This window comes from Haemorhous mexicanus, chromosome 7 (assembly GCF_027477595.1).
Source record: "Haemorhous mexicanus isolate bHaeMex1 chromosome 7, bHaeMex1.pri, whole genome shotgun sequence".
Classification (NCBI taxonomy): domain Eukaryota; kingdom Metazoa; phylum Chordata; class Aves; order Passeriformes; family Fringillidae; genus Haemorhous; species Haemorhous mexicanus.
Genome location: NC_082347.1, coordinates 36,571,488 through 36,599,260, shown reverse-complemented (window position 1 = coordinate 36,599,260; position 27,773 = coordinate 36,571,488). Strand labels below are relative to the sequence as shown.

The 27,773-nt window shown below is 36.4% G+C and overlaps 1 protein-coding gene across 1 annotated transcript in view; it reads left to right on the top strand.

The window, feature by feature from the left end:
* Positions 1-21,238, top strand: part of RAB11FIP2 (RAB11 family interacting protein 2) — a 32,222-nt gene extending 10,984 nt beyond the window's left edge. Inside the window, exons 2-5 of the mRNA XM_059852038.1 lie at positions 375-817; positions 1,503-1,962; positions 13,047-13,092; positions 16,673-21,238. Of these exons, the coding sequence (XP_059708021.1) occupies positions 375-817; positions 1,503-1,962; positions 13,047-13,092; positions 16,673-16,900 (1,177 nt within the window). The 3' untranslated portion in view covers positions 16,901-21,238. The remainder of the gene's footprint in view (positions 1-374; positions 818-1,502; positions 1,963-13,046; positions 13,093-16,672) is intronic.
* Positions 21,239-27,773: the final 6,535 nt, after the last annotated feature.

The following is a 27,773-nucleotide window of genomic DNA, read 5'->3' as shown; positions in this document are numbered from 1 at the left end:
ATCTGTATTTATAATTAAGTACAAATTCTCCTTCATAAGCAGATGGAAGCCCTTAACTCTGGTGATGTTTTGTCAGCTTCCAGAGTTGATTCTGATTTTGAAACAGGTGAAAACTGTAAAGAGCTTCCTCTTGCTTAGTTATTTAGTTTTGAAACAAATGCAAACAAAGAAGTTTTTGTTGAAAACAAATATAAACAAAGAAGTTGGCTGTGAAAACAAATATAAACAAAGTTTTTCAGTGCAGGAATGGTTGAATCTTTGATACAGGATTTGGGTTTTCATACTATAAATTGTTCTAACCAGATGCATTAACCAACTAACAGGAGTGTAATGTGTAATGATAAAACACAACTTAATTTGCTCTCTCCTTCAAGGTGGTTTCCCCTAGAATCCAGACAAGGGAAGAGGACTAAAGACAGAGGAGAAATAAACGTCAATATTCAGTTTATGAGGAATAACATGACAGCAAGCATGTTTGATTTATCAATGAAGGACAAAACCAAATCCCCATTTGCTAAACTAAAAGACAAAATGAAGGGTCGGAAAAACGATGGGACCTTTTCAGATACATCCTCTGCAATCATCCCAAGCACTCACACACCTGATGCAAATCTAGAGGTGTGTAGTGGTGAAATGCAAATGAAATCAAAACCAAAAAAACCTTTCCTCTTGGGCCCTCAGCGGCTGTCCTCAGCTCACTCCATGTCAGACCTGACAGGCCCCCACGTCTCCTCAGAGAAGATGAAATCCAGCACTGTTGGCTACACCCAGCTTTTCAGGCGTCAGCTGGAGTCCTTTGGTTCTGTTGATGAAGGGGGTAAGTAACACTCACGACCATTACAATTACAGCTCACTGTTAGAGCATTCAGAATCTGTTGCTTTAGTTTATGAAGCACTTACAGGGCCAAAAAGTTAAGAAATATTGCTGGCCTATTTTTTGTGCTTTCTTTAGTTGCTGGTAACTCATGATTGCTGTTTCTGAGCATAAGAAATAACTTATACTGCTCATCATGTATGACATTTTAGCATTGTCTCTTGTTATGTCCTCTCTGAGAGTATATTGCATTCCAGAGGGGACTCTAGGCAAAATAGCATCTCGTGAGAAATAAGTCTAATTAAAAAGTCAAAAACTATCACCAAATTTTAAATCTGATTTATACAAAGAACTGAAAATACTTTGAATTGCTCAAAGTTATTATGCAACATCATACTATTGTCTCTTTCTGGAATGGCACACCAGTCATAGCTGTCTTCTCTGTAGAACTTCATTTTCATGCAGGAAGCAAAAATTTCCCATGGTGCCTATCCATAAATATTTCTGAAACATGAAATCAAGGCCACAGCTGTTATTTTTTTTTTTTAATAGCTTAGTTAATCACCAATGTTTTGAACCAAGACTCGATTGCAAAGCTCCTAGATCTAAGCTAAAATGGGTTTTCTGCATGTCATAAACTGTGATATAGTGTCTCATTGATAATATACTAATGACAGATTGTTTGCAGGGAGTCTAAAATCTCCACACAGAAGGACATTAAGTGTTGATACTTCTAAAATGAGCCAACTTGACAGCACAGTTGATGAAACTGCACTTGAAGCACAAAATGACCCATTTAATGTGAGTGCTTCATTACCCCAAAAATTTGCTACACTGCCAAGACAGAAGAATCCATTTGAAGAAAGCCCAGCAACGTGGGATCAAAACATAAGTCTGTTCTCCAAACCTGTCGAGATCAGAAAAGAAATTAAAAAAGAGAAAAAAGAGAAAGTTAGTCTTTTTGAAAGAGTGACTGGAAAAAAAGATAGCAAGAGGTCAGATAAACTTAGCAATGGGGGATCAGAGAGTTCTAGTGACTTGAAATCTCCGAGTGCGTTTGGGGAAGCTCATCAGGAGAGTTTTGATTATGATTCCACTAATCCGTTTCTGGCAAACTTCAAGCCTACAAGCGTGTTGCCATCTTCAAGGTAGGTTTTTGCTGTATTTCAATCTGATATCTTGAACATGTTATATAAATGAAAATGTGAAGTATTGAGGAACACAATCTTTGTGCTTTATACACGTTTATATCGGTGCTTTTCTAAGTATGTTACAAACTTTTTATATAATTTGATTGTTTCCTTCTTTGTTTTGAAGTGACTTTTTTTGTTATTAGTATATGCTGTGAAGGTTCTTGGGTGCTTGTGTTTGTGGAAGACCTTCTTTGTGCTTCAGAATGGGCTCTCCCTGCAGTCTTCTGCTTTAACTGAACATTTGTTGCTAATTTATTACATTGCCCTAAGTCAGGTTTTGAGAGGGAAAGGTTTCAAGTATAAGGGGAAGAGGAAACTGACTAAATAAGAGTGGTGCAAATGGGATTAGTGAAAAGAAATCCTGTGGATGTCACTATTTGGTGGGGGGGGAAACAAAGGAGTATTCAGGTTCTATATGTTAGAGTACAAGAATTAAAGAACATTCTGTTTCTAAATGGGAGCACCCACATGAACTCTTATCTCACTTGAATTCATTTGGCTCACTGCAGCTTTGCTGAGTTCTGTGCATTGAAATTGTTGCACGAGGCAGCAGTTTATGTCTTGAGCAGAATGAATTAAGTTACAGGGCTGATAAGGAATTTTGATTTAAATAATCCATTTTAATCTTTGTTTGTCTATCAATGCTTTACTTGTTTTCCTTAAGAAAAAGTGTAACCCACTTTTAGTTTCCTTCCTGGGTTTTGTATGTTAGTGAGAAAGATAATCTTGGCTGTCTGTTTCTCTTTATACATGCATAAATATCTATATATATATCTATGTATATATTTGTGTACACTGCCACCCACATATACTGTTGACAATAGATAAATGTTTGAGAAATTAATAAACTTTTATTCCTTTGCATTCTTTTTTTTTTTTGTATATAAATGACAGGAATTAGCAATCCTTACTTTTCAAGATAATCATTAATTTCTATGTAATTACTTAAATTTGGTAGAAAATGCAGCTGAAATTAAAATGCTTCAAACTGGAATCTAAAGGCTGTAAAATCAATCACTGTTTTAAAAGGAAAACCTAGTTCTAGAAAATTCATCTTTTGCTGTGTATTAATTCCTTAATTAATGATATCAGTAGTCTCTTAAAAAAAAAATGGTTTTTGTTGTCTTGTTCTCTTAGAAGAGAGGGATCTTATTGTGTCCCTGCTCAGTTTTCTCCATGGGTTAGAATGCATGCACTCCTGCTTTAAACTTAGAATCATTTTCTTAGCAAAACTAATCATGGATGTGAATTAGGGAAATGAACTGAAATGGAACTGCCTTAGAAAAGAATTTGTTGCTGGAAGCTCATCTGATCTCAACAAATTACCTTCTTAGTGCCTTCCATGAGTCCAGTCAGTTCCTAGTGTCTTAAATGACATGGTGATAGACAATCTTAGAATATTTTTTATTTAATGAAGTATTTCTCTGGATTAGTGTATGGTTGGGTTGCAGCTTGGTTTGTCAGAAGTTAAACTTCCATTTTAGTAAGTTCCTCTAAAGAGAAATAATTCAAATAACAATTAAAATTGCATAGCATTTTTTTTTTTAATGAAACACTGTATTCAGGCAGATGCTAGATATAACTAGCAAAATCTTTTGAAGTTCTTGAATGCAGCAGATCTTGATAAATATAAAACTTAATGGTAATCATGATGGACTGTTTGTTTTGTGATTAAAAAGCTCATCACAGTGCCCATTCAGAAGGACTCTAGTAATTTGTTTCTGTCTTTGTGTGAGAGTCCCTTTTACTAGTTCTTGACTTTTATGTAAACATAAACTTTTGATAAGACAAATTGGTATTATTTAATTTTCAAGAAGCCAAAACCAGTAAACATTCTGACCTTTTTTGTGAAACAGCTATTATGACATAATCTGTAGCATGCAATAAGTTAACTTAGGAGCTCTTGATTTTTATATATTCCATTATGATGTTCTGTGTGAACCTTTTAGACTTAGTTTACTTTATTCCAAATATATCTTATAGAATGATTTTCTTTTGAAGTAGAAACTAATACAAAATGTGCATATTTAATAAGTTTACAGTTTAAGTTTACCTTTTATCTATGGAGGATTTCTCAGATGGAATCCATTTTTAATTTTTTGAACTTCAGTAATACTGAAGACAGGATTTGTATGAATATGTGAGTACAAAATAAATGAGGCTGGGTAACAAATTCAGTATGCAGAAAGCATAGACAAGGAATTTAGTCTGTGGGTTGTTTCTTATTTACTCAACCTGCTATTAAGCTCTTTTGGATGAATCCCATTTCTGCAGGTAAACCAGGCAGTATATTTTTATTAGGGTGTATCCAAAATTAGTGTTCTGTTGTGGATCTGGTATTTGCTTTGCAGGTGGATCTCCCACTTAACCCCACTTAGCTAAGCCTTGGTTTGGGTGATGGAACATCCTGAGCTGATGAAATCCCACTTGAGGATGTATTCCAGGAGCACACTGGAGCCATAAAACACCCAGTCTCTGGGACCAGAGAAAAGTGGAAGGAAAAAACCCAACCCATAGCATCCCTCCCTCAAAAAAAATCCACCAAACCCAGCTCCTTCATGGCTGTGGTGTGACTGTCACGTTCTCAGTGCTGGTGAAGCCACATCTAACCTTAGGGGGAAGCTTTTCAGTGACTTTGGTGAACTTTGGGTCAGGCTTAAGTCCCTCCTAATTAATTGTGGTTGGTAATGTTGAGTGAGCAGTAACAATGTGGAGGACAGCAGCTCATGACATCAGCTGGCTGAGCTGCTCAATAGCCCTTCACCAGCCCATCCTGCAGTCTGGCTGGCTGCATGCTCTGTCACTAATTACTCCTGCTTACTAATTAAACAAATGAAGATAAGTACATCTTCCACGTGTTGGTTGGCTGCTGATCCAAGAATTATAGAAGTAGTTCAGCAACACTTGTAGGGGTTTTTTTTTCCAAAAGCAAGTATGCCAGGATTATTTGATTTTTTTTAATTGCTATTATTTATTATTGTTGTTTCAAGAAGGTTTTAGAAGTATTTTGGAAAAGCAAAACAAAACCTATTTGGTTTGTTTATAATACTTATTGACAGGAAATCACAAAATATGGACTCCTAATTTCTATTAATCTCTGATCTGGCAAAGTTGTTCCTTGGCTTTGGCTAAATCTGTAAAATAGGGCTGATACTTTGCCTCCTGCAAATGCTGAGTGGATAAATGAGTATTTTTAAAGTGTTTTTATAGGTATGACATAGCAGTGTTACATAAGTGTTAAGACTGGGGGTTCCATTGTCTGTTGTAGGCATAGAGATATTTATGAGCTGATTCCTTGACAATTAAAAAATGTAGGAGTTTCACAGTGAAACAAAAAATGCTGGTTTTGCAAATACTACAAAATCTGTTAGTTCCAGAGGTTTTGTATCATACAGCCAATGAAGAATTTTTAATCAAAAAATGTCTAGTGCTGTTAGCCAGCATTTACCAATAATGATTTTGGTTTTGTATTTCCTTAATGCACTGTTTTGAAACTTTTACCCAATATTGCCTTAAATTGCACTCATTCTTACAATCACTGCTATTGTGGCTCTCAGGAGGTTAATTTGCAGTCAGAAGCCACGTGGCTTTTGTGTTGAACACAGTTAAAGAAACTGAGGGTGCTCCTGGAAAACAAAGATTTTTTTGTGCCATAACCAAAGCTTGTGCATCGTTTTTCTGAAATTGTTTTTGTTTAGGAAAATACATGGCACTACACTACAGGCTAATAAACTGATGTGAAAATTTCTCAATTTACACCACTTGACAAGTGCTAAAAGAAAAGCATCTTTAATTTTAATGTGTTATTAGGACCTTTTTAGAGAGATTGTACAAGTTATTAACAAGGTCCTCTGAGACAGGAGACGGGTAATTAACAAGACCTACAGAAAAGGAGTTTAGGTAATTAACAAGATCTCAGGCACTGGACACAGGGAGACAAATAGTCCAATATTTAAAGCTGACAGGTTGTTACTAGTCAGATCAAATTCCAGATCTGGGAAACTGGATTGGTAAGTGTTTGGGAGCTTTAAACATTATATATATATATATATATAAAATATATACACATACACAAATAAAGTCTTTGTCTGTATAGACACATATATGTATACAAGAGAGAGGCATTAAAAAAAACCCTTCTAAAGCAGCATTTCCTTGACCTAACTATTGTTATATTTCATAGAAAAGAAGATAAAGCTAGTGGCTACATACAGATTACACTTTATCTCAAGTTCTGGCAATAAGTATGTTACATTCTTAGCAATGTGGAAGATGGAATAGTGGAGGAGAAAGGAACTTGTGTCTTGCTAGCATTCAGTGTAACAATTACACATAATGCTTATATTTATAATATTAATCATAGGTGAATTGGAGCATAAATTATGAAAATATTACTTAATTTTTCTTTTATATTTTCTTACTGCTTCAGCAGTCTTTCAAATTTGCAACTCAAAAAGGAAAAAACACCAACTCAGACCTTCAACTCTTGTGTCTTTCTGCTTGTAGTTTCTGAATGTGGTGATTTTCTTCAGCCTCTCTCCCACCTTCATCACATGTGGCTGTTAGAGCTGCCTGTCTCCTCAATGTCACATGTTCCAGACAAATCAGGGACTGCAGTTTTGTTTTTCCCAATGGAGGCAATGTTTGAAATAAGCAATGGCTCTGCATTTTGATATGGCCACGAGTGAGGTGCCATGAAAACAGGAGGGTTTTGATGACAGTGATGTGTTTGGATCATATTAAATTGTTAAGTCTGAAGAACAGCTGATGTCTGTAACATTTTGAATATGTGCTGGTCATGTGGTTACAGAAGCTTTTGCAACATCTTAGTGTTCCTCTGGGTTCCTGCTTCTCACATGAGCTGTGACAGTAGAGCAGGTGCCAGTCTCGAGTGAGCTGAAGTTCTAAAGTAAAACCTGTTATCCCAAACCACAGTGAGGGTGAGTTATTAGTGCAATAACTTCAGCATAATCAAAGTCACTGTTAAATGGTTTCAGTCTTGCAGAGTTACTGGCAACAGCTCCATTGGAATGAACCCCAAAAGTTGCCTGATGAGAGCAAAGGATTGTAGTGGCTGTGTATTTCTCTGCCAAATAGGAAATTCAGTGTACAATGCAATTTGCTCTGCTTTTCACGTGCCTTTTTCAGAAATGTTGCTCTCTAGATATTGCTTTGCTTGCTAAAGCAATAAGGTCTTTTCAGACATTTTAGCGCATTTATTTCTTGGTTGGTAAAAAAAATGACATCAGGTAATTATGGTATTTTCAAAATTTTCTTTTCTCTGTCAGTGTTAGCATGTCTTATTTTAAGAACAGTGTACTTCTGTATTGCTTTTCTTGAAATTAGTAATTTTTTTTCAGTTCTCTACTGAAATTTGACTAGACTTTAGTCACCTGTGATCTCCAGTCTAGGCAGAATATTGGTGGACTATGACAGTGCTTTAATTGTACTCTAGACTAATTTATTGTGGTAAAGCTCTCAGTGGAACATTATTTCAACAATAAGAGAAATACATTCATAGTACATGAGAGGTAAAGAGAAATTACAAAACAAGCAGGTCATGCAGAGATTCTTAGTCTGTTGTGCCAGGACTGTTGTCATCTGATTTAAAAGATCACTGCATGTGATAAGAGAATAATGAAATCTTTTGCAAAGCTCCTGCATAGCATTGGTCACAGCATTTGGGACATGACTAAGGTGGACTGGAGCAATCAACTCTTTGAGGGATATTGCAGAAATACTTGATATTAATCTTGACTTTTGCAGACTCCTCACCAGCAATCAGTCACTCCTAATGATTTGACTGTTTTAGGAATACTGTTAGGAAAGTTCATCCTGCTGGCTGCATGACAAGATTTTTTCAAGCTTTCAATGTCTCTTGGTGCACATTAGGGCATGTGAAATCTTTTTTGAGAGGATGCATGAGGCGTATTATCTTTCCCAAGGGAAAATGCACTGCCTGTTCTATTTCATTTTAAAATAGAATAATTTGTTCTATTGTTTCTTTATTAATAAATGCAGAAGCTATGTAAAAGCAATGCACTTTTTTTTCTATTTCATTATAAGAACTAAGGATTAGTTCTACTCCTTTAATAATTCAAAAATGGATCTGTAAGTTTCAGTGTAAAATGTGATTTTAGGATTGTTTGATTTGTTTGTTTGTTGTTGATTTTGTGATCTCTAATAATAGGGCCTTCCAGTGGAGATCCTGGCACAACTTTTAGTCTAACAGTTCTTTATTGGTCTCTTGAGAAAAAAACTTATTTGCTATAGCATAACTCCTAGTAAAAGGAGAAATATTTATATGCTTAGAATTCTAACTAATCAAGAAAAGGTAGTGAGAGACACAAAACCTGATCCTCTTTTTGTGTCCTCCTGGGGTTACCCAAGCTCCAAAAGGCCACAGAACATGGCTTGACAGCAGAGCAATTTATACAGTGAAGTGTCTTAAGTGATGTTCCCCAGAATCTAATTGCAAAATAGATGGTAATGTGCTTTTTCTGTACTTGTTTAGCTGCCAGACAAGACAGTCATTCCTTCTCAGAATATAAAGTGAGCTCTGCATTGCCAGGCACAGCAGGCTGATATTCTATGGAAGGCTAAGTTTCTGAATTTCATTAACTGTATCTGATTTTATTCAATTCTTTTGGTTTTGGTTTTCTTTTTTTATTTCCTCGTGCAATAGTAATAACCTAAAAGGCATCCTAATATTTCAAGATTTTGATATATGTTGTGAGAATCCAAAGAAAAATGCATAAACACTGTAGTCAGAATCAGTCCAAAGACCAAGAAGTAGGATAGGAATAGGAATTTCAACTCTAGTGAAAAATGAGTATGGCAGAGCTTTGCTAATTACCTGTGTGCAGACATTCCATATTAAAGGAGAGAAACTGAAAGCTCACACTTAGCTCATTGGTATAATAGGTATTTTACAGAATGTTAACATAAATTTTAATACTTTGAATAGTAATGATTAATTTAAATATCCTAATTTTAATTTCTAATAGTATACACTACTATTAGATTAGTTACTACTATCATATAACTAATAGGAATAGCAAATGGTAAGTAAAAAGCTTTTGGTCCTTAAGAAAATACTCTTTCCAAGGAGCAAATGTAGGAGTCTGATTCCCATTCATTATGTTGTCAGACTAAATGGCACTAAAATGTTTAAATCAGTTATAAGAAAGATTTGCTAGAGATTGTTTTAATCTCTAGGCATTCAGAAGCTAAATATTTATGCAGCCACTAGACCTGATGTTTGAATTTTTAACTACCATTAAATTTCAATAGACAAAGTTGTAAGATGGAGTCATAAACTAGAGCTTGTGGCACATCCTGAACTCAACTCCACCATATTCTTCCTATGCAAACTGTTAATTGTCAACATGCAATGGAAGTATTAAAATACCATAAAAAAGTGTTATTAAAAAAAGTTTCAATTAGTGTTCAATTAGTTCTAATGAAATATTTTTAAATAGAGAAAATAACAATAAAGTACAAAATAATCTGCTGGCTATGACTATGAAATAGTAAACCTAACCACTCTACAGAATCAGCCCTGCAGTATATCTATCTCTATTATTAGTTTATATTATTTTTATTTCTCGCCACTTTCTCCTCTCAGGAGCAGGACAATATAAAAGGGTTCTCAGCCCAGATGAGCTAAAATTGAAATCTAAGCCTATAAAACCCCAGAAATTCAAACAAACTTTACTATTCAACAAAAATGTAAAAAGAAAGTTATGTCCACAGCTGTAAAATAATGTGGAACAATAAAATAATGGTTATGATTTAATCTGGTAAAAATGTCTGTTATAAAAAGTAACTGTCAAGGACACTAATTGAATTCCCAGATGAGTGAAATAGAGGACAGGACTAATTGTGCTGGATTGGAGAAGCCTGTTCTGCCTAGAGAAGGGTAGGGGGGATGTGCAAGTTGGGGGCTCAGTGTCACTTCCATGATCCAATTGCAGCTGATTTTTAATCTGTGCTGGAAGGATTTGCCTCCCTGTTAATAGCTCCTTGAAGGTGATTTGAGTGAATGAAAATTTATTACTGGTAAGAGACAAGCTGTTAAAAATCTGTGAGAGACATCACCTGGAGGCACATAAGGCACTTGAAAAGTCCATTTGTTAGAAAAGAAATACCTTTTTTACTTGTAAACTGAGCAAATTTAATTTGGGTATAATTGACAAACAATAATTATAGAATCCCACAGTGCCAGTTTTTCACAATCACGTTCACAGTAAGCCTCACTCAAAAAAATCCTACGAAAATCCAAAATAATACTTTTTTTCCCAAGCTGTGAACATGAGAACTTCTTCTATAGCAGGAGTTCCCTGTCAGTTTATGGAACTCTGGGAAAAAAAACCCAGAGACTGGATTATAACTAATTCTGTCTCTATGAACTGCGAGTGTAACACAGGAGAAAAGAATGTTATTTTTTATAATTGTTCAGATCAATGATTTCAGAATGCTTGTAGGCTGGTCAAAGGAAGCTTGTGCTGCTTGTACTGCATGGGCTGCAGTCCTAGAGGCCTGTTTTATACAATTTTTGCCAATAATTGAGTTAGGGGTCTATTATTGTGGTGAAATTTAAATTAAAAAATAAATGCTTCGTGAATTTCAATACACCAAACAGACAACTCCACCAGCTGTTTGCACTCATCATTTTATAGGATGTTTTTTTGAGGTGTTACCTGCCCCTCAGGCACTGAAATAGGGGTGCAGTGGTGGGAGTCTGCCTCTGCTCATGTTCACCTTGGGCTGGGGCGCTGGCAGGAAACCTTGCAGGGCTCAGCAAGGCTGATGAGCTCCCACCTTACTCAGTAGACACTTTGATTTAGAAAAATGTTACTATATGCAATCTTAGCACCTGCTTCTTCCTTGAGAAGCAGTATATTTTCTATGAATCTCCTTAAAGTGTGAGTAAGAGCCCTCATAGCATTTGGGTTTTTATTGGGGAATATTTTAATAACTTTTCCTTTTTTTTTTCTGCAACTGTGTTCAAATTTCTTCTTGCAAAATACGCAGATGTTCTCTTTTGAAACTGCAGTTATGATGTCCACAATTTTGCAGAAATTATTGCAGGTTTTTTACTGCTTAAAAAAACCCCAAACAACTAGTCCATATTGCCAGTGATTTATACTTCTAATTTTGAAACGCAGCTTCTCCTAGTCAGAACTGCTGCTTTCATTTTAAGCTGCCACTACGAAAAAGAGTCCCAGAACTTATTTCACAGAAACTAAAAAGTCATTCAAGGCAGTGAAAGATCCTGCTTTTTTAACCTTTCAGAAAGCCCCCCAGTTGAGCAGTCAGGCTGCATTATTCTATATCTTGTCTAACATGAGGAAACAGTCCCAAAAGAAAGATATCCCAAATTAACGCCACACTTCGTTAAATAGAGACATTCTTGGTTTTCACCAGGCTAATTCGATCCAGTTCAGTTAACTCATTTTTTTTGTGCTGGGATCACGGAAGGCAGCCATGAATGGAGCGAGTTCATCATGAGTTTGACACATCAGAGTGGGGCTGAAAGGAGGCTGGGAGGGAGGGACCCTGCCTTTGGCTGGGCAGACAATGCCCCATGAAAAAGGCTCCTCATTCAATAGGGGTCTCCAGCAAACGGGGCAGACTGCTGGGGATCACTGTTACAGACAGGTAGAATGGGAATTAGCCAGGCTTAATGACACCTCTGGGTGTCTGCTTGTGACTGTTCCTCTAATCCAGTCTCTGTCAAATACCCTTGGATGGTTTACAGGATTTCTGTGTGAGCAAAAGTTTGTCTGCTTTGGAAATTAAAAGTTGTGTACAGAATAAAAAAAAAAAAAAGTTAAAGAAAGAGATTTTAAAATTAAAAAAAATTCTTTGCAGAAAAATATAATTATCATTTATATTTTACATATTTTAGTTCATAAATTTATATATATATATATGTAAAATATATATATTTTATGTATTTTTAGTTCATAAATATTTTGCCCTTCCACTTTTACACCATGAAATATGTGGTTTATAAATTCAGATAACAGGGTGGTGAGCAGTCACAAAATACATATTCCCTAATACAAAAAATCTTCACAATTAAAAAAAAGATATATATGTGTATATGTATGTTTTTGTAGCTCTCAGTCACACATCACTCTCAAAGCCAGTACATGCAGTCTAACAGATTCTGTGTTGTGAAAGAATGTGCCTGCTGTTCTGCTACCAAGTAAATAATATTTGTGAGCCATATCCAGATTCTGAATACATTTTTGGAGAATTTTTTCTCTCCAAACTTGCTGTAGCAAGTACGTAAGAACACAGCATCACTGATTTTTAAAGATACTTGCTAATAACTACACCAGCCTGGATGGACAGTTTCTTAAGCCTGACATTTAAACATTTATAAACCTGGTGATTATTGTGCATATCCAGAAAGGAAAGCTCTTTCATCATGTTGTTGATACTGATACAAACAGTATCAGTATCAACAACTAATCACCAGGTTTATAAAACAATAGATTATTTATTCAATTTTAAGTACAAAATAAATGTGGCTGACAGAAGATGGCTTTTTAGCCCTAAGCTGGTGATCTCACTGGAATTTCTGCAGGAACTTTGTCCTCTAGGAGCTGCCAGGAAAGGTGGGAATATGTGTTAGTCTGTAGAGTTTGGTTGTTGGTTTTTATCAGTCTCATCCAGGGATCTCTTTCTAGGATATTTCATTTAAAGTAGCACTCTGTTCTTAGAAGCTCAAGCTAAGTCTAGAGATAAGAGGAGAGATAAGAAAGCCAAATCCATAATAGCCTTTCTTGCATTTCTTAATTAGTTATTCAAATTTGGTGACAAAAAGAATATGAAAAATACAAAGAATTGTGAACAAAGGATATATTCAAATTTCCTTAATTTCTAATATTTTCTTTTCCTAAGTTTAACAAATCAAGAGAATAAACCATATTAAATACTTGTAGCTGTGTGTCTAATTCAGCAGATGTTTTGTTCAAATAAGTGTGCCCTGCTAATATTTGTTTGGTATGGTTTTTTCCCTACAGTTTTAATGTGAATCCTTCTGGCTCTGAGGATCTCAGGAAAAAAACGGTGAGTTATGAAATGTCATGGAAGGCCATCAGTAAATGCCAGCTAATTGACACTTTTATAAGCTTATAAACTTTTGTTGTTTTTTAACCTCTTATATGGAAAAGTTGGGGTTTTTCTTTTTCTTTTTACATATCCAGAAAACCTAAGTAGAAAAGGCTTAATGTAAATTTGGAAATAAAGAAGAGTTTTGAACTCAGTATGGAGTTTAGCTGTGACATGTTGAAGGAAATATTTAGTTCTTTGCACAAAAAGTAAAAGAACCCCCAAAACATGAATTTAGGAGTGGTTTAGATGACTCTAGAGAAGTAATGGTCAGGTGAGGAACTCTGCATTAGGCAGTGAATAATTAATTAACCAGACAGGGGCTTAGCATCACTATAATCAAAGTCTTGAGGACAGTCTCTAGAAGGCAGATCAAAATTAAAACTATTACCTGATATATTGTAGGATTAATAATACACATAATAAATGAACAGATGAAAATACTAAAGAATAGAAATACTAGAATGTAGTACTAAAATGCTCTTGTTTTGAAAAGCACTGAGAATAAATTGTGTACTAAGAAGAAACAGAAAATAATCCACAGATTGCCTGGACAGTGTCTTTGTTTGAAGGAAAATGTGGTCTTACTAGAATTTATTCTGTGAATAGATGACATCTTTAAAAGTGGGTTTGTTTTCAATCTCTAAAATATATAGAAAACAAGTTTCACAAGCAAATATGACTTTGTACTGTTTGTTTTCTGCTGGTTTATGTAAATGATTTGTAATAACATTTGATGTTATTGTAAATGCCCAAGTTTTTATAATGTAAGTAGCTGGTGGGAGATGTCAGAGTATTTGAAGGCTGCCTTTGATCAGATAGTAAACTGAATTCTACCAGGCAGTTACTTAATCTCTGACAAAAAGAGACATCAAAAAATTGATTTAACTTAGCAGCCATTGTCTGTAAAGTAACCGTAATTACAGTTTCTATGTGCTTGCAAATGTACTACTGCAAATCATGTCATTTATTGCTGGTAAAAGCATTGGTTTAATTCTTTTAAGAAATAAGATGTGAATTGTTTTATTTAAAGGATTTAAAGGTGATAAAAGAAATCCTTGATGATTTTTCTTTTGGAATACCAGCCACCCTAAATGTCTGTTATAGGATTATGAGGTGGTGCTCATTTAATGCAAAATACAAACTAGGTGGGGAAGAAACTCTATCTCGGCCATAGTTTTGAATGAAACCATTTGAATTTCTTTTTAAATATTCAGGATTGCTTTCTAAGGTGTTTGAAGTAATTTATTATTAGATTCTGTAATATTAGCCCTCACCAAGTTATTACATTTCTTCCTTGTGCATATTATTTAGTAATTATGTTTGTATGTCTTCTCCTCTGATGCCAACACCTGTCTCTGAAAGCAGTGTTTAAATGGGAGCAGTAGCCAGTTGAAAGGGCAGTGTGAGCTCTTTAAGGCCTAATTAAGAACTGAAAGGAAGATGAAGTAGTGTAGGACAAAAGATGTGAAAGTAGCTTAGATGACATTCCCAGAGCAGAATTCCTCATTAGAACAATGAGGAGATGATCAGGGATTGCCAGGCCTTTATTTTATCTGTCGTTTCCTGTGGCTGGCAGTGTGTACCCCAACAGGGGTTTGTAGCTGAGACAATCATTCTTTGCATGGCTTGTTTAGAATCTTTTATTTTCCCTTAAAAATTCATTATAAGATTATTCTTATGTATTAAAACTGTAGTGTCTATTTTTGTAAAGAAATAAGTTTTCCTTATACATTTAAGTATTACCTACTGGCTCAAGCTGAACATACAAACTCTTCTTAATTTTAACAATATTAATTTCTAAATGCTAGCATACTTCTGCTAGAATTTTCTTGCATAATTAAGACATGTATGGAGAATGTGTATGACAAAACATCTTTAAAACATATATATTACACACAATTTTCCAGTAAACTTGATTGCATAATTAAAGTCATCATTGCACCTTAATTCCTGTTCTTTTGCCAAATCAGCAAATTAGGCAAACCCTATATTTCAGGCATGTAAGTGTTAATGGCATTTTCTCCAGTGTGTAGAAAAATTTAGTAAAGAGAATAAAATTTAATAAAGAGAAAGTTTTACTTCCTTCTTGTCGAAGAAAATGTGCTAAGAATATGACCACAAAGTGGAGTTACCTTCTCTTCTATACTTTTTGAAAATGGATTGCTAACCAGTTGATAAATTTCATCAGGTTAGCCATTTTAATAAAGTGGGAGTTACTGATTACTTACAATCCCTTAACTTGGTATATTTAAAATACTGAATATGCATCCATAAATGTGACATTTCATGTCTCAAGTGTAGAGAGAAACCCTTAAAAGCATATTTTTGAGAGCTACTGTTAGAGTATAATTGATGGGGAGAGCTGATCTGTCACACTTCAGCCTATTTGCAGGGCACCATCACTTTTAATTAGGTTCCTTTGAAAACTTTGGCCAGCTGCATATTTTAATGGGTCGACATGTGCCAATGTGCAAATATGGAGCTGCATGGAAAGAAAAGAATGGGGCATGGAAAAGGAATGAGTATGACTATTATGTGGTGTGCTTCTTAGCTGTGCAAGCTTTATAATTTTTAATGACATGCTTCTACTGTAAACAAAAGCTATCTCGTGTGCCCTGTTAGAAGTGCAGGACTTTGTAGGTTCCATATCTTCTAAATGTTTTCATTTCTGAATGAGATGAAGCATACTGCTTAACATGTCTAACAGTGCTGATACTTTTATAAACCAACACACAAGAAGACATTCAAGTTTACAGTCTTTAGGATTACATGTTGTCGTTTTTAAGATGACTAATTTGTCTGTCTCTGCTAATACCTGCACTTACTGAGTCATCAGAAATCATTACAGAAACAATTCTGTTTTCCCTACTACTTAATTCTGGGCCTCTCCTGCTTTAAAGCAAGCAAAGTCTTTTATAAGTACACATTTATTTCTGCCTTAAGTGCTCTGGTGCAAGTAAGATGTAACCTTTTACCTTCACCTGCAATTTAAAATTGAAAGTTTTATTATGTGATTCAGAAGCCAAGGCCTGGAGAACCACTGGTGACTACAAATGTGAATGTGAAAGACAGATGAGGGCTGATGTCATTTAAAGCTGAATAAATGCTTTGCTGTGATGCTCTCCAGAGGCAAAGACTCAGAGAAGTTACCATAGGAGTTGAACTCTCAGGGCTCTTCTCTTGTTATTCCATAATTAAAGGGGTTGGTTTCCCAAAATGGACCTGCCAGCTGTTGTTGTGGTCACTGCTCTTATGGTCACTAACTCTGACACACTGACTGTGTGTCCACCTCACTGAGATTTTTTCTGAGATGACAGAGTGGGAGATGTTCATCCAGCTGGGCAGCCCATCTCCAGTGGTCTGCTTCAATGGGGGGTGCTGGAGGGAAAAGCACTGCAGCAGAGGTGTTGCTGAAAAAAATTGCTTTTCACATCAAGAAATGCACATGAGAAACATAAAAACCAATAACCAATTAATTTTCTGGAGACTCTAAACTGCTTAATAAAATCTGGTGTTTTTCTACACTTACCTGTAGGAAGGAAATCCTTTTGATGCCACTGCAGGATACCGAAACCTCACTTATGAGGAGGTTCTGCAGGAGCTGGTGAAACACAAGGAGCAGCTCAAGAAGAAGGACAGCCACATCCGTGAGCTGGAGGATTACATTGACAATCTGCTGGTGCGAGTGATGGAGGAGACCCCCAGTATTCTCAGAGTGCCATATGAACCTTCTCGGAAAGCTGGCAAATTTTCCAAAAGCTGAGATAGTGCTGCTTTCTGCTGAATGCATTAGTGGAAGGAGATCACACTTTAATATTTTGTCTTCTCTTCATTCCTTTTCTCCTAAGAAATTCCAGCAAAATGGGGAGGAGGGACAATGGCGTGGGGTTTTTCCTTTAATTTTTTTAATCCAAACACTAGCAGGGGCTGCCAAAAGTTGTTTTATGTTAGATTACTTAGGTAACTTTTTTTTTCTTTTTGAAAATACATTTAGGTACAGAATACTTAATGATACATAATAAATATGTCCATGCAGTTTATATAATGGCTTAGTATTCACCATGTGGCAGTTTCACCAGAGAAGCCTGTGCTGTTATGAATGTTTTCTTGAATGATTATTGGTATTAAGCAAATACATTGGTTTTTTTTTACAGCATGCCATCAAGACCACTGTTTTCAATCCAGTGTAGTACTCTACTAAACCTAAGTGTGATTTGTTGCAATGGAATGTAGTCCTGCACATATTAGAGGCAAACAGTGATGCACAATCCTTGCAGAGTAAATGCTGTATTCTATACAATGTGCTTTTTCTATAACAATGTAAAAACAACCCGTGCCCTTTCTGTCATGGCACATGCTGGAAGCAGTTATTTTACACTTAAATGCTGAATTTTGTGAGTGAACTTTGGTAGTGAGCTCATGACATAAAGTTGTTTTGAGGATCTTTTTGTATGAAGTTACTGCATGCTTTTTCATGTGTTAAAAGTACTTTGAACAGTGTTCACAGAGTCAGAGGTACAACTGGAGAACTCAAGTATGGAATAAAGAAATAAATACTTCTGTTCAGTCAAAGTCTACTGCCATGAAAATGGAGAAGCTGACTTAAATAGACACGATAAATCAATTTAAGGTTGAATTTTACATGATATATAGTGTCTTAACTTTTTAAATCTTATGACAACAAAGTATATGCCTTTAGACATAGGCCATGTTGCTTAAACACATATAGAGTACTTAGGCTTTTCATTAAAAATGTCTGTATTCCATGTAAATAGTTCTAAAAGTCAGTTCTCACTGAGAAAAATGAAAGAAGAATGTAGTAAATATCTTCCTGATCATTTATTAATTGTTTGTAAAATGATGTATGAAAAAGGTATCTGTTATTCAAGGAGTTGGAAAGATATAGTGATGAAGGTACAATGGGAAAATACTCTAGGAGAACCCTCAAAATAGTAAGATGAATAGATTTTAACTTTAATTTCTATAATAGGAGTCTTACTTAGATTTTCTGTTGCTGTGAAACAGTAAAATGTTATTTAAAACATGTACAGAGAATATTTTAGATTTGGATTTAAGATAACCATCTTTTCCTCTCTTTCTGCACCTGATCTGTTGGGGTTTTTTACAGCACCATGACATGGCTGCTGCTGAGGTGTCCAAAAAGCTTGAAATTAAATTCCAAATTTGTTGTTGTTGTTGTTGTTGTTGTAAAATATTTTAATACGTTTTCATTTTTAAAACTGCAGAAATTGGTAATATCTTGAATACTTATATGTAGAAGGGTTGAGAAAGTTCTCTCTGCCTGCTTATGATGTCATTAGTATTGTAGGACAGCACAGAAGTAGTCTAGTTACAAAAAAACTTCTTTGTACAAATATTCTCTGATTTCATTTACTTATTTTTGGTTTTTTCTCTTCCATTTTCTTCTTTTATTTAGCAGCTACCTCCCAGTCCCCATTTAGCACTGTCCCTAAAATGTGTGCAGCCAGAGTTCCCTAGCCACCAGTGGGATCCCTTCGTGTGGATCCCTGTGCCTGGATGGATCCTGAGAGGTCCCAGCCCTGCCCAGCTGTAGAGCTCTGCATTTGTGTTTTGTAGTGCAGAAATCCATCCCACACCAGGCAGTCTCTCTCTTGTCAGCCTGAGGATGTCTCAAGTTTGGGTACCTCAAAAACCACGTGAATGTTCTTTTGACCCACTTAAGATCTCGATGACTGTAAATTTGTTGTAATATATTCAAAGTGCCAAAGGTTAGGTACTAGTTCATGGTATGCTTGCTGATAGAAGTTGGGGTTTACACTCAATTAGATTTTCATTTTCTAATTACACCAGGATGTGTTTCAGTTACTCAGTATTTCCATAAAAGTTCTTAAACATTTTCAAATGCTTGGCTAAAGCCAGTGGTTTTCTCCTGTTGTTGACTGGGAAATGTTCTGCAATAGTTTTGAATTCCACTAATTTTCAGCTAACTGGTATGAGACCATCTCTAGTATCCACAGTGCTTAAATCACCCACACCAGTGAGGATTAACAACTGCACTAACCAGAGAATGTGCTCCAGTGACTTCTCACATGCAAGCCAATTTATAATTATTAAAATGAAACTCTACTATATTTAGCACCTCTGAAATAACTTCTTTTAGAATGTAAATGTAGAATATCAAACTGCATAATTGACTAAAAGCAGATCATTTGACATATTTGCATACCAAGAACGATAAGCAGATTAAAGGTAGCGAAAAGATCAATTTTTGTGCATTAGTGAAGAAATTTAGTGAAGCTTTGAATGTGCTATCTAGTCTTTATCTGATCTCTGGTGAGTAAAAGCACCTTTTGTTTCTAACAATTTGTCAAGAAAGAGGAGAGAACAACAAATGCAATTTAGGAAAAGGTAAAGTTGCTGAGAGGCAGAATGGGACATTAAAATGATGAAGATATTTTTATAGAGTTTATAGGTAAAAATACAGGCTACTTTTGGAGCAATTCTTGAAAGATTACATACACATCATTTTCTGCTTAGAAAGAAAATTTTGGCATTTTCCTATATTCTGAGATTATTTTTAACAAGCATCTTTACCCCACATGTATTTTTTGAACCATGCAGCTTTCAAATGAAAACTCATACAGAGTAACTTGTATGTTGAAAACAAAAGAAAGTTCTGTTTTTCCCATAGGATAAAATTGTAGACTTTCTTGCAGATCATTTTAAACCCATAAAAACTTGCCACTTGTGGTCAGTCTTTCTGGCCCTTTAAAATATAGGCATGAAAATTTTGAACATCTCCGTATTACTTTGATATTTTCTCTCCTAAATTAGCAAAAGAGTTCATCCATGCATGCACTATATTTTGAAATTATCCTTTGAAACAGCTCTGCCATGTATTTTGCTTACTTAAAAGGACAAATATGAAGGCCATACTTTAATGCTGTAAGTCAGAAATGTAAACTTTCTGCCATTCAAGAGGGATGTTTAATATTTATGTATGTTACCTCTTGCTGCTGTATTTTAAGTTTAGCTTGGTTTTCCACCTTCTAATGAATGTAGCATTCTCTCTAGATTATAACTGCATTTATTGCTGTTGGCTCTGTGTCAAGAACTATTTGTAATTTTCCAGCTGTGGAAATGCTGCCTTGTATTTAGAAAGGTTTCATGATTTGGGGACCTGATGAAAATCATGCTCATTAGATACTAGCCTGCATTTCTTTCTGTACAGGATGCCCTTTCTTGGATGCATCTTAAAACAAACAGAACTGCTGTCTTAATGTGTTTACTGCTGCACTGGGGGTTTATTTATGCTTCCAGCTTTAAAGAAAGATTATTGTCCTACATCAAGTATGTAAAGTGAGCTGATGCTTTTCTGCTCTTTGTACCATTGCTGCTGTAGATATGATAGAGGTGTTAGCTGGGCTTTTACAATGGTGAATTTAGAGCATGTTGACTAACTTGCCCTTCTTTGAAGTACTTGCTGGAGGATTATAGCTCTGCTGTGTTCATGATGCTAGATTTAAGGGTCTGTCAGCACTTTCAGTAGGAAACCCTATTTTCAGGGATTTGAAACTTAAAATTTCAATACGGTCACTGGAAGTATTTAATATGCAATAGGTAGCACTTTAATCTGTTTATGAAGGGGTTTGAGATTTGTTTCTGTTGAAAAGGTCACAGTCTCCTAAAGCAAGGTGGGCATTTGCTTTATCTTTTATAATTTCTATGTTGAGGAAGCCACTGTATGGTACAAGTGGTCGAGCCATTCCTATTCATCTTAGAAGCTTCCAGATGTATTACAGTGTATTATAAAAAGCTGAAGATCCAGGTTATATAGGAAGTCTGTAAAAGATAGGATCTCTACTTATAACTTAAGGGTTTTATTTTGTCTTGTGCATCAATGGTAGTTTGTCTACATTTAATAATGGTACAGAATCATAACTATATGCACTTGTGAGAACTATAAACTTAGAATGCATGAAAAACTTTATTTTTGTTCCATTATTGCAACTTCAGATCCTTTAATTTGATGAAAATGTTATCTTAATATTTTAATTTCTGTTCATTAAATAAATATTGCATGTCTGACACTAATAAAGCACCACAATGCACTACTGCAGTATTTATTGAATTGTGACATTAATCTGTGTTTTGCAAAGCATGTGACTCCTAAACTCCACGGTGTTAAGGCTCTCAGACCACAGAGAGGGGTATTTCCTTAGGGACAGCTCTAAATGAATCTCCCAGATGTTTGCAGGGTAGCCATCAAGTGAAATCTCTTCAGTAGTGTCCAGAACTTCCAATTAGTGAAAAAAATTGTGCATTCTTAAATGTCCTAATCTGTATGTCTTTTTTAGTATGGTATCTGTAATCCCTTTAAATGCACTATTCCTCTGATGCCCTGGCTGTGTAAATATTACCAGGAGATCTTTGGCACTGCAGGCCAGAGCAGCATTTAGCATGAGAACAAACACTGCAAATTCTGATATGAAAAACATGACACATATTTCTCCTAATACTTGACAGAATAAGAACCCAGCCAGAATGACAGAAAACTGGAGCATCCTCCCCCATCACCCAGAAGTATTTTTTTCAATGCTCCCACAAGTTTTTCTCCTTTTCCATGAAGCAGTAAAACAGCAGTGTGTCCCCTGACAACAGCAGGTTTTCTGGATGGTGAGGAGGTATGGAGAGCAGTCCTGGTTTGGGAGAGGAACCTTGTGAATCTTCCACCCAGTTTCTTGGAGTTTTGAATTCCACAGGGATGTGGTTCCTCACAGTTAATTTGCCCTGTGAGCAGGTCCTTTGTCAATACATCTGTGGACTTAGAAAGCTTAGAAAGGGTTCATCTCTTAGAGTGTCCATGAAATGTGGTGGTTGTGGGAAATCACAGCCAGTTTGGGAGCTGTCCATGGCCTTCCACAGGTGGTGTTAGCAGATCCTCTCTGCTGTCTCCCCATGGCTCACAGGTTTTGCAACTGTCCTGGTGTGTGAGAGCTGAGGAACAAGGACAGGAGGGCAAGGCACCACACTGCCTGTAAGAAACCAGTTTCCATCTGTAATTCACATCTGGTAACTACTCTCAGCTCCTGTGCCCCTTTGAAAAGGGAGCCACACCATTTCCCTCCCTCAGAGCCATAAGGTTTGTTAGCTGATACCAGCCACAATCCTATTGATGATATGAGAGCTCAACTGGATTAAACAGCTTCCAAATTCCCCAGCATGAAGTTGTCTTTGCAGTTGTCATTACTAACCATCTCAACCCCCTAATAAAGGTTTTCAAGGATATTTTAAATATAGTTTCAAAGTTAAAGAATTATTGAAATTAGATGTAAACTAGAAGTATCATTGAAGACAATTCTCTCTCCAGTTGCACTTATTGAAGTTATTTTTTTTATGGAACCACATAATAAAACTCAGGATTTCATTTCCCTATTTTGATTTGTTTTTATGGGAGTGTTGTGCAAGTTCTGGCTGCAGCTCACTAGGGATATTTTGCCCTTTTGTGTAACAGTGGGCATGTTTGTAAAGTTATAAATAATGATGATTAAAAAATGCATCTCTTTTTCTGGATTAATTAATTAGGAGTTGTATTATTTTGTTGGATTGTTTTGTAATAGTGCCATTTTGTAAGAGATAGGAATAGGACTATCTGCTAAAGGAAGCTGTTTTTTTCTGTACTACTTATTGAGTAATTATGAGAGAAGGCTACCACACTGAGTGCAGCCCAGCCTGGAAACTGTGTGGCATTGATTGTGTAATGTTTATATAAATATCAGTATTTTCAGTGCTGGAAGCCAGTGGCTATTACATGGGGATTATTGCAATGTATTTATAATGTGTTTTTACAGCATTTAGTAATGTAGATCAGTCTTTGATAAATGGATGATGATTTAGGACAGAAAAGTACCCTCCGTGGCTAAACACTGACATGTTTATACTTTAAAAGTAAGCAGCTTAAAAAGGTTTTAGGGCCATGCAATGTTTAAATGAAGCTGAATACTAAAAAGGGGAGAAACTTTGTGGGATGTATTTTGTTTGTTTCAGCCCAAACAGTGTCTGCTGTGTGACATGCAGGGAATGAGTAGAAGCAACACTGGGGAGATTCCATTGCTGGGATCCAAAAACCCAACAACAATAAAAGGTAAGTAGGACTAGGAGTCTGATTTTAAGGGATCTATATGCCCAGTAGGAGCCAGGTTATGTTGACAGTAGGAAGAGGTAACACAGCATCCCTTCTAACAAGATTATTGGCAGGGTGAAAACCCCCAAAAAGTGGGAGTTTATCAGAGGGATGAATTCTCAAAGTTTTAGCTGTGGGACAGGTGTTGGGCAGAAGCAGTGCTGTCACTTCTGCTTTTTCAGCCCTGCTGACGCTTGGTGTTAAATTCAGGGACTGAACAAACCACATTCCTAGGAATGTTAGGAAGTGTCTGAGGAAACTTGGGCTATGCAGCATGTGGCTGGCCAGGTTTCCTCTGCTGTTACTTGAAGTGGGTGTCTGACTCAGGGTCCGGTGGAGTGGCCAAAATGTGTCACCTCACCTCCTCTAAATCATTCATCTGGGGCCTTCCGAGGTGCTGAGTGTCTCCTTCTCCGATAACTTGCTGCTCACATTATGAATTCCTTGAAAATTGACTCCCTGGGACATCTTTACAGGAGACATCAAGGGTCTCCATTTAAATTTAATGAATACTGTGTAATTTGCCAAGGACTTCTACAATGCATTAGGAAAATCTGCCTCTTTGAGACCAGAGCTTTGCCAAAATAATGGCAGCTTAATTGCATCCTTTAAAAGCAACTGCTGACTCTCCAGCTATGAGTATTTTCCATTTCCTAATAAAATGTTTTCCCATTAAAGCAGCTTATTTCATTAACTTATAATTCATAGCTTAAATATGCTTATATTTTGCTAATTGTAGATTACTTAGTTCTTATTTTTAAGGAACACTGAAGCACAAAATACAAAATGTCAGGGTTTTTTATAAAGAAAAGTCTTGCCTTGTGCATAGCAATTGCATTTGGATAAGCATTTTAAATATGCAATTTTTAAGGAGTTTTTACATGCTATTTTAAACTAAATAATTAAACTTCTATAACAAGAAACAATTTGAAGTGTTCATGCAATTTATAGTTTTAATTCCTTTATAGATATGTGCTCCAATATTTTATAGTTATGATTCAAAAGCTACCTCAGTTACCTATTTTAAATTGTGAGGATATATTGTGAGACTTCAAATTATTCTTTTCCAAAGTACACAAAGCCAAAGTATCTGATAGACTCTTTTGTGTTTTGTAAAAGTTAAAAGTGAACTCTGGGAGAAGTAAGGTTTTCCTTCAAAATTTGTAGAAACCTTTGTGTTGAATTTCAGTGCAGCTCAATTTGGGTGTCTAGCTTCAGTCACTCCTTTATCAAACAGGATAACATCAAATTTACTTTTTTACCTAATAACTCAAGGACAAGAGAGTAGGAATCTTTCTGCAGCAGGTTCTGGGTACTACTTGTAAGGACCAAGTTACAAAACGTGGATGCTTTGTGAGATGTGGTCTTTGCTTTTTGGTGTTTGTGAAGTAGATGGCACGTGAATACCAGGCATTTTTATGTTTCCAGGATCCAGATAAAAAACTTCCTATTTCCAGGATCCAGATAGAAAACTTCCTATTTTCTGATATTTTCAGATTTAAAAACTTTTTTGAATTTTTTTTCTTAGTGGCCAGATTATATTTGGCTACAATGCATGTAACATTTCACTTGATTAATGTGACTGCAGTCTGAGACCCTCTTGTAATTGGCCTCATAATCCACACACAGAGTACTGTGAAATAGTGTGAATTTGAAGTTGAGAGACTGATGAAAGGAACATCCATCAATAGTGGGGAGAAATGAACTAATCCTAATTAAAAGCAAAAGAATTTTGTGATCTGAGTTGAGATTCAGTTGGTGGATACTGAAGAGTAGTTTTCCTGGTGAGTATTTTTATTAGAACTGTCCACTATAATTGCTTTGGAAAAAACCTCCTCTGTTGGGCTTAATGGTATAAACTTTATTAGCTCTTTATAAACCAAATATTCAATAAGGGTCTTTTGCTTAACCTTTGTTTCATTGGATATGATTTCAGAGGGTTTAAGCAGAATTTTATTGCTGGAGTTGATCAGCACAGTTCTATTTGCTGACAGGCTCATGGTTATTCTTTTATCTGTTTCAGGATTTTCTGTTTAGCTTTAAGTGCCCAACATTTCAGCACAGTCTATTTAGAGCATTATTTAAAACCCATTCCAGTTCTCCTCATTCTTACACACGCCCCATGTGTTAAACTACTCCAGAAACTGGCTTAGCTCTGACCGTATTTGGAGGCTGTTCCTCCTCTCTGCTCTTGGGCTGCTTTGGACGGGGACTTTGGTCTAAAGTAACAAATGAAATATGTGACAAGAGCTGACTGCCAAGACCGGGATCAAAGCAAGTTTCTGAGGAGCTCACTGGAAAACTATCCTGAACTTTGGAAGGATGACTCAAAGCCACGTTCTAAACAGAGCAAACCACAGTGAAATGAATGGCAAGGTGAGAGCAGATTTCTTGAATAAGCTATGTGTCCCCCTAAGACCAGCAAGTTACTTTAGTGCTAGGGGAAAGGAAGCAAATCAGCAGATGAATTTCAAATATCAATCAGGATGTGTTGCTCGGGGTGTTCTTTGTCTGCAAGCCCACAAATCTTTGCAATTCCTGTCTGGGTTTACTACACAGAAGTGTGTCAGCCAGAGAGCATTCAAAATGAAAGGTAAAATTTGCTGGTCATGTCATGTGGGACATCACTGACTTGTTTGAAAAGTTGCCAGATCTGAGGGCGTGTTCTGTTAAATTCACAGTGTCTTCCTCATCTGGCTTATGAGAACATTCAGCTCTGATTCATTAGTTTTAGGCAGCTCATGTGACTAAAGAGGAGACCTAAATGAGGAGGATTTCCCTGAATCCTTCACAGAAACATGTAGACTTGCAAAAAGCAGCTGCTGTAACTGAGGAGAAGGCTGTGCTTTGTGGTTGAATGCGGGTTTTAAAAAGCTGGCATTGGAAAAAAGAGAGAGTTCTGTGAGAAACCTAAGCCTCTCTCACAATCATGGCATCTCTCATAGTCACAAGACTTTAAGATGTTTAGAAATAGCTGGAGAAAACCATTCAGCAATGATGGTCTGTAGCAATTGGGAGCTGGAAAGAGAATTGTTAATTTTAGAGGGAGAGGAGGGGCTTGGGCTGTGATGAGGATTGATAGTGCCAATATACAATGCAGCTGTGGAAGGGAACAGCAGCTCTCAGAATATAAAAGGTGGAGAATGAGCTTGTTGAGTTTTCCAGGGGCAGGGGATGGGAAGCAATAACTGATTCCTTCCAGGAGGCAATAACTGGCTGGCTGCAGTAAAGCATCATTCTTCAGGAGAGCAGTGGATGCTGTGAACACAAATAGTAACAGGTTTCTCAGATTTTCTTAGTGCCTGGGAAAATAAAATCACACAAATTTTCTTCCAAAGTAAATTGTTTCAAGTACAAGCCTTTGGACAATAACAGATGCAAAAAAACCCAAAAAAAACCCCAAAAAAAACCCCACACAAAAAAAAAAAAAAACAAAACACTTTTCTTCTTTATTTTGTTCTACCTTTGACTTGTCCTGGAAAAAAAATGTGGATTTTAGACTCAAGGCTAATGGAGTTGTTCAAAAACTGACATATAAGCAGAGAGTAATGCAGTTACCAAGGGGAAATGTCAGGTTAGCAGAGCTGTTATTATTACTATTAAAATTTTTCAGTGCAATGGTGCTTTTCTGCCAGGAGTGCTTTTTGTTATGCCCTGGGACTGTCCTTCCCATACAAAAAAATCCATTGAATAAATCCCCATGCAAAGCAGCTGGCATTCTAGCTTGGGAAGGGTTCCTGACATGATGCTGGCCAGCTGGAGTAACCACTCACATCAGCCCCAGGTACAAAGTGATGCTTTCTCTGAAGTATTTTAGAAGGCAATACTTTCTCATTAGAGCACATTGAGAATTACTGAGGGATAAGATCATCACATTTTAAAATATGCAGGATTTCATCTTTTTCTCAGTGCTAGCCTGGGACTGGTACTTGGACATCATAGTCAGTGTCTGAAAACCTTTGAGCAGTTTGTAGCCCTTGCAGTTTGCACAGGAGAGGATCTCAGCACAACACTTGGATTAGTGTTATCTGCATTGTCTCAGCTTGTGTAACAGAAACACAGAATGGCTGGGGTTGGAAGGGACCTCCAAGATCATCTTCTTCCAACCCTCCAGGGGACCAGCCTGGCCTTGGACACCTGCAGGGATGGGGCAGCCACAGCTCTGGGCAGCCTGTGCCAGCACCCACCACCCTCACAGGGAACAATTCCTTCCTAATTCCTAATCTGCCAACTCCCTCAACTGCTGTTCATTAATTATTTAGTGAACCTCCCTGCTTCCCACAGGTATAAAATGTATTTATTTTGATGTGCCCCTGGAGGTTACAATGCCTGTTGCTTCCTGTGAGAAAAGCTGGCAGCATATCTCCTAAAAAACATGATTTGTTTTTTTTTTATCAGACCACTATTCCTGAGCAGCAAAACTCAGGAGGCTCAGTTCTGTGGAAAACTTTTTTTCTTTTCCTTTTTCTTT